We start from the raw sequence: 11106 nt of genomic DNA, 5'->3' as shown, positions 1-11106 counted from the left end.
CAAAATTCATTAAAGCTTGCTTTGGGCAACATACGGTTTTTGAAGGTCTCTATCTTTTTAACCATTCATCTCTTCCAGTATCTGTGGCAAAGCCCTCCACCTCTCCTTTTGTTTCATTTGAATGTAAATACTCATGTACAATAATGCACGTTTCCTTTAGTGACAAGCTCACTTGGCAGTGTCACTGGTACATCAGACAATCTACCGACACATAGAAATGTGAACATCCAAAACAAACAAACAAAAACCACAAACAAACAAAAAACAACAACTTTATACTGTTAAAGTAAGTGATAAATTATTTCTGCTTGGGGAACACTAGTTAAGACTTTTTGGCTGTTGCTTTTTCTCTTTAGTTGAGTAGTTTCTGGTCTTCAGTCTAAAGTTTCAGAGATCCTAAACGACATTTATTTCAGGTGATGAATGAGAGATCCAAACCCGATTCCTGTAAATGGAAGACTCACAATTAGAGCCCACTGTGTAAAGTACGGGCAGTAGCTTGCCTGTTCCTCGGAGCACGTGCCCACACTGCCGTCTAGCTTCTGCAGAGGTTGTTGCACGCTTTTGCTTCATTCTAGCTGATTACATTCATACGCTGGGCGGCATTACCGAGCCACCTGTGGTGGCTGGGGCATCACAACATGGGCTTCTGTTCTCGGACAGGGTCCCCTGACATGCCACCCTCTGCTGGTCTCGGTGCTGTCTTCCACTTGCTGTGCCTCTCTCCTGTCCTTATTCTGTGTCTCATGCTATATATACCATGCATACAACTATTTTTTCTCTTTCACCACAAAAATCTTAAGTTTTCTCATTAGGACTACAGGCATCTTATATACAGTCACTACTGGGATCTTAAAAGGTCATTAGGCTTCCATTTACTATGCTATGAGCTTGTGTATATTTACCAAAATCTGTATTTATACAGTTTTTAGGTTACAGGTAGTGTTGCAAAAAAAAGCAGACAGGAAAATAGAAAGCAAATACTTATTATTAAGACAACAGGGATCTGTTAAACTGTGGCTTGAACTTGTGTAATTCGTCCAAACAATCTGTAATGCAGGAATTAAGCCATTATGTTCCAGCTTCCTTGCTGCTATAATTCAGGAGAAATTGATTATCATTGGTAGATTAAGGTGTTTTGAGGTAGAATTCAGCCCACGGTTTCCTGTTTTGTTTCCATTTCTTGACTTTCTTCCACAGTCTTCATTAAATAATTCAGCTACAGCATTAGCTATCCTTACATATTCCTGTCAACCTTATAATTAACATGTATCCATGGGTACTGCCTCACGTTAGTGAGGCAAGGTCGCATTTGAAGGGGAATCTTTTTGCATCCATTGAAGCAGCTGTTAGTGTGGCTGCATACCTGGATGAATCAATTAATCATTTCATTAAGCTAAAGTGCCTCTTAGCGATGCTAATCAAAAGCATGCTGATCACAATTTTCCCAAACAACCCCCTGAAACCTAAACAAACAAACAGAACACTTCGTGACTAACAAACACGCTCTGCTGTCACAAACAGGCTAAGCTTTATTTAACATAATCATCATAATAATAAGATCTGAAGGGGATTTCGTCGGCATTATGAATATGTTCCTTTAGGGATGATAGGCATTAGCAAAAGAGCCATCCCTGGTGATTGCATCTGAATGGTTAATGCTGCTAAAGGCATGGTTATTTGCTATACCATTTTGGACAGGAAACGTTTTCTGATCTTCACTGCATCTTTGTGGGTGAGGAGAGCTGGCTGCTCCTGGCCCTTCCTGGGACACCCCTGGTGCAAGCTGAGGGGTTTTGCACATGCTCCCTGACTTCCACAGGCAAGCACAGGACTAGCCAAGCACAGAGTTTGGAAGGGAAGGGGAGCTGGAATACACAACACAGGTGGTAGTGCTGAAAGTGGGCAGCTTCAGGGGAATTTTCCTGAGAGGTATGCATGTACATGTAAATAAATGAGACAACTGGCATCAAAACTGCATAGGAACTGAATTTTTAACAGTTAATGCTGATGTGCTGAGTTTGTATTCTCTTTTCTCCTGAAATTAGGTATCTGTTAATGTAATTTCTTAAATTACTTTAAATCCAGGATCTGAATCCTGGGCACTGATCCCTATGGCATCAGCATTAAAGCAATGCACATCTGCTGGGCACAAGAGTCAGAGTGAAGATTTTCTCCAGCGTGAGAAACTGAGCTGATTCTAAACCTCAAGTTTTTGGGATTTCTCTGGTTACTTGCAGCTCTCCAGAGCTGTGGGCTCTGCTTCCCACTGCAGGGAGCATCTGAGAGTCTCCAGAGGTTGCTGGAGACCTGTGGGGCCGGCAGGGAAGCGGTGCTGCGGTGCACTTCTCCATCTGGTGGCTGCTTGGGGGTGAAGCAGCTCAGGGTGCTCACAGCAGCTCAGCTACCCTGAAGGCACAAGGCTCCCTGGAAAAAGAGAGAGAGGCAGAGGGTGTTGTCTGTCTGCACATACACCTTCGCAGGGGGCACTGGCACAGCCTGTGGCAGTTTTTATGTATTTGTGAGGAGCCCTACTGGCAGTCCCAGGGCTGTGGCTGCTGCTTGGGGCACAGGAGCAAGGTCCCTGCTGGGTGGATGAAGCTCTGCCGCTAGCAGAAGCTCGGGGAGCTGAGCCCAGCCTCGCAGGGGAAGGCTTTTCCCCAGCCTGAGGAGGTCTGTGGGTCTGAGGGGGTGACACAGGTCAGGGTGAGGAGCCATCAGGCTTCTGCTCCTGCCAGCCCCATGCTAATGAGCTGCCGCACCCCATATTGTGACCCCGTCAGAATTCTAACGGTTTTGGGTCACAGTTGAGCTGCCTCAGGCAGAGGCTCTGTGTCCTCCTCCGAGGCAGGTCGCAGTTCACGAGCTCTCTTCGAGTGAGCGTCAGGCAGCGGGTGTAAGCAGCTCCCAGCAAGGGAAAGCGGCTCCCAGCTGCCCATTTTCGTGACTCCGGAGTCGCAGCTGGTCTCTCTGAGCGGATCCCACCTTGCCTAAGAGCTGACACACGCAGACAGCAGTTAGAAGGTGGATCACGGAGGACCCTTGCAGATCGTGTAGAGATGTGGTGCAGATGTCCGCAGGTAAGAGGCCAGATAGCAGTGATAGAAGTAAGTAATGGGGAGGGGCTCAGCCCCAGTGCCTAGAGCAGAAATGGTGCGTGTACCCCAGATTGAGTTACTGGGTAAACGCAGTGAGTAAACCCAGAGGCAGTGCCAGCACTAGGACTGCCGATCACAGCACATATGCCTGAGAATTGGTGAGCGGGAGTGTTTCCGTCTCCCCCAGATGCTACAAGTAAATGTGTGTGTGCAGGTCGATGTAATTTGCTAGCAAACTTCCAGCCTGCCCTGGGAATGGGCTGGGCTACCGGGCGGGCAAAGGCTTGTGCTGGTGTCCTGTGAGGAGCAGTTGGGGGTACTGGGGCTGTTTGGTCTGGGGAAGAGGAGGCTGAGAGGAGACCTCATTGCTCTCTGCGCCTGCCTCAAAGGAGTGTGTGGGGAGCTGGGGGGGGGGGTCGGCCTTTTCTAAAAAATAACTGGTGACAGGACCGGAGGGAACGGCCTCCAGTTGCGCTGGGGAGGTTTGGGTGGGAAATGAGGGGACATTTCTCCTCAGAAGGAGCAGTCGGGCGTTGTTAGGACGCGTTGCCCGGGGAGGCGGTGGCGGCACCGCCCCTGGGGGTGTTCGGGGCCGGGGTTTGGCGGCCGATGAGTGCGGGGATGGTGGGGCCGGCCCCAGCCCTGCCCCCCGCCCCCGCGGGAAGCTCCCGGTGACCAACCAGCGGGGCCCTGCCCTCGGGGCTCCTGGGGCGGCGTCCTTCGGCCTCTCTCCTCCTCCTCCTCGTCCTGCTCCTCGTCAGGGCCCCGCGGGGCCGCCCCGCAGCAGCCGCCCGGCCGCGGCCCGCGCCCCGCACAGCACGTAGCCCCACGACAGCAGCACCAGAGCGGCCAGAACCTGAGGAAAAAAAACAAAACAAAACAAACAAACAAAAAAGCGATAAGAGGCGTAACGCGGGGCTGTCGCGAGGCGGGGATATCGCGATACGGCCCCTCCCCCCCCCACCCACCAGGCGGCAGAACGGCCGCGGGTTCCGCCGCCCCGTCATGGCGCCCCCTGCCCGGTAGCAAGATGGCGGCGCGCGGCACGGAAGTGACGTCGTGAGGCAGCGACCGCCATGCTGCCTCCGCTGACGGGCGGGCGGCGGCGGCGGCGGCGGCGGCGGCGGCGGCGGGAGAGAGGGGGGGGGAGGGAGGGAGGGGAGGGGGGGGAGGGGAGGGGAGGGGAGGGGAGGGGAGGGGAGGGGAGGGAGGGGGGGGTGGTGAGGTGAGGGGGGGGGGCCCGGTTGCCGTGGCAACGCCACTTCCGCCGCCGATGTCGGAGCCGCGCCGGGGCCTGGCGGAGCGCGGCCTCCGCCGCCGGCCGGGCCGGGAGGAGCGGCGGGGCCGGGGGGGGCGGGGCCGCGAGCGGCACCGGCAGCGGCAGCGGGAGCGGGAGCGGAGCCGGGCTGGGAGCGGGTCCGGCCGCTGCCGGGCTCGGCACAAGGGGAAGGCGGCGGCGGAGCTGGGCCGGGCTGGGAGAGAGGCGGTGAGTGCGGGCCGGGCCCCTCCGGCTGTCCCCTCCGCCCGCCCGCCCGTCCCGCACGGGCACCTGTTGGCATCACCCACGCTACTCACCCCCTGTTTGCCTCCTCCTCCTCCTCCTCCTCCTCCTCCTCCTCCTCCTCCTCCTCCTCCTCTTCCTCCTCCTCCTCTCCCAGTGCTCAGCCAGCTTCGGCTTCGGCGAGGAGTTCCCAGACGACGACGACGAGGACTCCCAGCCGATACCCGGTGCCAGCTGGCAGCCCCAGACCATGCCCTCGAACACGTCGCCGGATGCCAAGTGCCCGATCTGCCTGGATAAGTTTGACAACGTGGCCTACCTGGACCGCTGCTTGCACAGGTTCTGTTTCCACTGCATACAGGAGTGGTCGAAGAGCAAGGCAGAATGCCCACTTTGCAAGCAGCCCTTCTTTTCCATCTTCCATACGGTGCGTGCTGAGGATGACTTTGAGGAGTACGTGGTCAACCCGGTGGAGAGCGGCTCTTTTGCCAGCCCTGATGGCCGCAGGTTTCGCTACCGAACCACCTTAACCAGGGAACGCCGCGAGTTGCCTTTCCTCCAAAGCGGTTCCGCCTCTCGACTGACGATGTCCCCACCGGATAATGGGATTTTGTTCGAGGGCTTGTCCAGCCAGCCGGTGCAGCAGAGAGATGGGGAGATTCAGCAGATGCTGAGGAGGCTGGCCTCGAGGAGGCAGGCCAGCGCGGAGGGCAGATCCATGCGGCAGATCCAGGAGGAGGAGATGATCAACTTCCGCAGGGCCCTGTACCGCACCGGGATGCGCGTCCGTAGCATCCAGGACGGCGGCCGCTACCGAGACATTTCAGCAGAGTTTTTCCGCCGCAACCCTGCCTGCCTTCACAGGCTGGTTCCCTGGCTGAGGCGTGAGCTTACAGTCTTGTTTGGTGGCCACGGGTCCCTGGTTAACATCGTGCAGCATATCATCATGAGCAACCTGACCATGTACGACCTGGAAAGCGACGCCTTTGCCGATGAGTTGAGACCATTTTTGCTGAACCGGACCGAACACTTCCTACATGAGTTCATCAGTTTTGCCCGATGCCCTTTTAATTTAGACGCGTACGATCAGCATGCCAATTACGACTGCCCTGCGCCTTCATATGATGAAGGAAGCCACTCGGACTCGACAATCATTACTATATCTCCAGATGAGGCAGATGCCCACGGACCAAACCGCAGTTCATCCATGACCAGTATTGGCCAGGCCCCCTGGGATGATGAAACTCCAGGGCCTTCCTATTCCATTGCAGAGGACATCCGTACAACCATAGCTTCTCCTCTGGTGACATCAGAAAGTTCTGATGAAGACTCTGCTGCAAGGAGAATCCTACAGCAGGCTCAGTTACAGCCAAATGCTTACGCAAATGACGGTGATTCTTCTTCGGACAGTTGCGTTATTGTTGGGTATGTTAAGCCACTAGCTGAGAGGACACCAGAAGTGGTTGAGCTGTCCTCAGACTCTGAGGAGTCCATCAGGGAGGAGAGAAGGGAGGATATGACACAACAGCAGCCAGTCCAGTGTCGCAGCTGGAGTGACAGTGAACAAAGCAGGAGCTTATCACCACGCTTCCCCATGTATGAAGAAACTGTAGGCAGCTACAGGAGCTCCTTATCCCCTGCAGCCGAGACAACAGAGTTGAATGAGGAGAAAAACAAAGGTAAAGCAAAACGTCTGCCTCCACAGAACTTGATCTGGAGCCCCTCTTTGGAGAGGGACACGACGTGCTCCCCTTTTAATCACAGATGGTCCAGAAAGACAAAGCCCAGGAGTCCTCAGGCTTTTTCACAGAACAGTCAAGACAGCCATGGCCATGGGTCTGAGAGGGAGCATTACAGCAAACGCCACCCTAGAAAGAGGCGATCAAGAAGCAGAGACAGCGGCAAACATAGGAATAAAAGGAGCAGGAGGAGGTCAAGAGCTCGTGCCAGGAGTGGCTCCCGAAGAAGCCGGAGTCGCTCCCCAAGAAGCCGTAGAGGCTCCCCTAGTCGTGAGAGCACTACGTCCAGGGAATTAAGCAGATCACGGTCGCTTAGCAGAGGCCGTCGCAGAAGGAGATCAAGGAGCAGAGACAGGAGATCAAGGAGCAGAGACAGGAGATCAAGGAGCAGAGACAATGGCAACTATTACCTAAAAGACCGTTACCAAGGCAAGCACCACTGGGGTTACACTTTGTATAGTCGAAAGAAAGGTGAAGAGGACTCCTCCAGCAGGAATGATCCTCCATCCAATGCCCAATGTTCAACACAGTCTGCTAATCCGGAATGCAGAATCCAGTCCTTTACTGAAAGGCAAGATCCGCACAGCCAGAAGGGACCTCACGAGCGACACTATTACGAGCGATGCAGATCAAGGAGTCGATCAAGCGATAGGTCAAGGAGCCCACCTACAGGGGCTGACAGAACAAAAAACGAAAAGCCCGGTGGGAAAAGGAAGTACAAAACTCGGCACTTGGAGAGGGCAGCACAGGGGAGCACAAGTCAAGAGAGAGAAAATGACCACAGGAGAAATTTCTCGACATTCAACGACTACTACGGAAATGAAGATAGCCTTTCAGACAATCGCGCAAGTAGCGAGACCAGGCATAAGAAAAAGAAGAAGAGAATGAGAAGCCCAAGTGTGGAGATAGTCTATGAAGGAAAAACGACAGACGCAACAAAGCACATGAAAAAGAAGAAGAAAAAGCATAAGAAGAAACACCGCAAACATCACGCACATTCCTCTCCAGTGCTGATTACAATTGATACTGATAGTGGCAAGGAGCCGGAAAGTACTGAATGTGACAGCAATGTTACTTGGACAGGCACAGCCAGCTTAAACGAGCAGGAAAATGAGTCTCTATCATCTCTTCTGGGAATGACAGGATGTGACGATGTTTACAGAGCGAGCGAGGAAACTGGAGAACCAGCCGGAAACTGCAATGTTCCTACTAGACGTGACTTTGATGCTGACATTAGTAATGCTGACACTGAGCCTCAGGAAGCAGCTGGTAAGAGCCTGGTAGCGGATGCGTCAAGCAGCAGCACCACTCACACAGTAACTGTGATAAACCACGGTCAAGAAGCACAAGCAACGCCTTCCAGTCAACTGTCTTCCCCCAGGACAGAGTATCCAGAGAGACTATCACTGATACCGAGGCTGCCAAAGAGACTTGTTAACAAATCCCGTTGGCTTGAGTCCCCAGACAAAAACATGTAGCGTATTTTACACTGAATAATTCTTAAAATTGTGAATTTAATAACTTTTTTCCCCCATTGAGAACAAAGCACCTGGTATGACTTGTTTGTGTTAAAATATGTCTGGGAGCTGTGTAAAAACCCTTGAATGTGTATGCACTTTTATGTCAGAGAAGATAAGAGTATTGTTAGTATGTAACTTAGGTTTCTTGAAGGACTACTTAAAAGCTATAATTTCATAAAGCCATCGTATTTTCTCATGGTATGTAAAATTTATCCACAGAGTTATTTCAAAGCTGTGTTTAAAAACCAAACACACAGCAAAAACATACCAAAAGACAGAAAATACATCTTATGGGGATTACTCTTCTTATACGTAAGAAATATTGCTTAGTTCTTAAAAAATATTTCATGATAAGTTGTATTTTGTGTAGTTTAAGCTGGTCTCTGCTAAAAAGCAGTTGGCAATTTCTACAAAGATCTTGAACAACACCTTCAGTAATATAAGTTGTTAAGTCAAAATTTGAACAAAGCAATAAACTTTTTTTTTTTTAAAATTTTAATAATTTAAAGCCGTGGACTGTGTTCTTTGCTGGCAGAACATTTCTCTTTTGGTTTTGGGTTTACAGACCAACATTTGTGCTGTTGGTCGTTCTCTGGGTTGGGAGGTTGTCAGATCCTAGCCCTCACTGAAGGCAGGAACACCTTTGGTCAGATTGCTCAGGGTCCGTGCAGTTTTGAATGTTCCCCAAGCTGGGGATCTCAAAGCCTCTCTATGATACCTCTTCCTTTTTTCCCAAAAAATCCCTTGGGACTTGCAAGTCCCTTCCAACCCAAGCCACTGTATGGTTCTGTGATTCTAAGATTTCCCTGAGGAAACAAGACACTGTGTCCCACTGTCATCAAATTTCACCCCCAGGTAAACCAGGTGCAGCTGCCCCCTGGGGCTAAGCATGTAGAAGTGCCCAGTTTTGCTCCAGAAAAAGCTTCAGTAACCCAGAATATTTTGGCACCGCTGACCCTCCAGGACAGGGGCTGCAGGACAGGGGCTGCAGGAGAGCTTTACCAGGGTCAGTGCTTCCAGCCATATTGCTTCAAGGCGGGTCTCCAGGGCTGACCAGGCCCAGATGCTGAGGGGACAGCAGCAGCAACAGCGTGTCTGCTCTTTCCCAGTCACCCACATGGGCACTTTTCAGTCCTTGCTGCTTGGAGGGCTGTGAAACCCCAAGCTCATGAGATGTGACTGAAATTCAGTGCTCCGAGAAGCCCCCAGGGCCAGCTGTAGAGCCATGTCGCTTCAGGCTGAGGGAGGTGGGGGGAGCTGCCTGTCCCTGGGATGGGAAGCTGACAGGGTCTTTTCCTTTGGGCATGGACATAGCTGGGAGAAAAGCAGCAGCAGCAGAAGCCAACACACTCCCATAAGGCAGCACTCTGAGATACAGTAGCCCCTGCACCACCAGAGGAGAAGAGTCAGAGCACCCTGAACCTGGTGTCCGTCCTGGCCAACATGACCAACCATCAGCTGTCTGATGGCAAGAAAATGTCCTCCCGCAGGTAACATCTGTCTTCTCTGGGCCAGCAGCCTCCTTTCCAGAGCTGCCGTGTCTCACCTCTTCTCCCTGCCTTGTCATTCTGCTGTGGATCCTACCTCGGTGTCCTCCTTGGCACACCCAGCACTGCCAGGAAAGCTTTACTGTACAAGGCAGTCCCCATACCCACCTGGGTGCTGGTGCTTTTGGTGTAAATCCAGACCCGATTTTATGCTGTAGGCCAAGGGATTCAAAAAGAGGAAGGCAAGGGAGTGACTGCTGCTGCAGCACCGTTTCCTGAGGTTTTCTCCCAACCCTGCTGCTCCTTCCCAGTCAGTCTGGCTTTGCCCTTCCAACCCCAGCGCTCCAGCTTCCCTTTATGAGAGCCTCCTGCTCTGCTCTGCCAGAGGTAAGCTAACTGTTGTGCCTGCAAGCCAGGCACCCATCTCTTTGTCCTTGCCACTGCTGACCGGTTGACTCCAGAGCCTTCCAGGATGGATTAGGTTGCAAACTGGGTTAAGTTCACCTGTTTTCTGGCCCTCATGGTGCACCAGGGCAGACCGTAATGAGATGACATGGTGGCAATTTGAAATTACTGTAATTCCACATGAATCCTGAAATTTGGAAATAGGACAAGGTATAGTGAGAGGTACTGCACTAGTGAAAGTTTCAAAAACCTGTAATAAAGCTGGTGGCACCTATGGGGTTATCTATGAGAGGCAGTGGAACTGTGTCAAACAGCTTGGCCTGCTACAACCACATGTGGTGCTGCAGACCAAAGGTGAACACAAGTTCGCAGTTTTAACGTCCATCACCTAAACGTTTTGTGATTATTATTGGAGGACCAGTTTCCTGCCCAGCTGGTCTATTGGTAAATATGGACAATTTGGAGAACTGTAAGGCAGAACCAAAACATTCAATTTAAATAAGTCAAACAGTGGCAGGAAGAAGGTGTTGTCTTGTGCTGTTTTGTCTCTGCAAACTCAAGCAATTCCTGATGCTGACAGTGCTCCTGCTGTGCTGCTGTGGCATCGGTTTCTTCCTCTCTGTCCCTTTCTGCACCCCTGACTGCTTATTGTGCTCTGCCAGCTCTGTTAGAGGAGCTCACACAGTCTCCACCCTCCTCATGTGCTGCGAAGGCAGTGCAGAGTGTGCGCGAGCCTTGTTGCATGGCAGAAAGAATGTGGTGCAGCAACAGATGCTGCGGTTATGGGAAAATCCAGGAAAGGTGTTACGGATGTTTACAGGTATGGTTAGAGCATACGATCCAGTATGGAAAGACATTTATCAGTTGTTAGATGCTTTGTTTACTCTGGATGAACAAAACAAAACAAAACAAAAAAACAAATACACAATGATTTTGACAAAGGACTGGGCTGTGGCCCAGTAAGACAGAACTGCGTGCCTAGAGCAAGAACCAGGTTTACCAGAATCACCAGACTTGGGCAGGGGTGGATGCAGTTAAAATGGGTTAGTGGGGCTGTTTGAAACTGGTCCTAATCTAGCATGGGGCAGTTTCTGGATTCTTCTCACATGCCACCACATGTAGCCCCCAGCTACCAAAACCTTGCCATGTAAACCCACTGCACTAGGCCAACAGCCCAGGCACGTGGCCTAGCACCCAGCAGAGTTTTCAGGCAGACAGATATTTTCTCCTCTCCGTGTCTGGCCGACATTTTCTCTCACAGCTTCGCCCAGCCCCACCAGGTTACCCCTGTTGCTCTTTTGCAACAACTAAATCTCAGCGTGCTATCGGCATTGTTCTCATCCTAAATCTATAACA

At 51.8% G+C, this 11106-nt stretch overlaps 1 protein-coding gene and 1 long non-coding RNA gene across 2 annotated transcripts; one reads left to right on the top strand and one right to left on the bottom strand.

Annotated features, from left to right (window-relative positions):
- Window positions 1-252: 252 nt before the first annotated feature.
- On the bottom strand, window positions 253-4235 carry LOC137847785 (uncharacterized). The gene is made up of 3 exons (XR_011091070.1): window positions 4067-4235; window positions 3779-3954; window positions 253-2427 (listed from the first exon to the last, which is right to left on the bottom strand). It is a non-coding gene; the product is annotated as an uncharacterized lncRNA (long non-coding RNA).
- Window positions 4236-4301: 66 nt separating this feature from the next.
- Window positions 4302-8360, top strand: TOPORS (TOP1 binding arginine/serine rich protein, E3 ubiquitin ligase). Its single transcript, XM_068666295.1, has 2 exons — window positions 4302-4584; window positions 4757-8360. The coding sequence occupies exons 1-2, from the start codon at window positions 4372-4374 to the stop codon at window positions 7814-7816; spliced, it is 3273 nt and encodes a 1090-aa protein (XP_068522396.1). The 5' UTR covers window positions 4302-4371; the 3' UTR covers window positions 7817-8360.
- Window positions 8361-11106: the final 2746 nt, after the last annotated feature.

The sequence above is a fragment of the Anas acuta genome, chromosome Z, assembly GCF_963932015.1.
Source record: "Anas acuta chromosome Z, bAnaAcu1.1, whole genome shotgun sequence".
Lineage (NCBI taxonomy): Eukaryota > Metazoa > Chordata > Aves > Anseriformes > Anatidae > Anas > Anas acuta.
The sequence above is the reverse complement of the archived record's forward strand: the minus strand, read 5'-3'. Positions and strand labels throughout refer to the sequence as shown.

What these genes read in the sequence shown, in the direction of transcription:
- TOPORS (XM_068666295.1), top strand. Translation starts at nt 4,372, where the DNA reads ATGTCGGAGCCGCGCCGGGGCCTGGCGGAGCGCGGCCTCCGCCGCCGG. An exon ending in GCCGGGCTGGGAGAGAGGCG is followed by an intron (nt 4,585 to 4,756) that starts GTGAGTGCGGGC and finishes CTCCTCTCCCAG; the next exon opens with TGCTCAGCCAGCTTCGGCTT.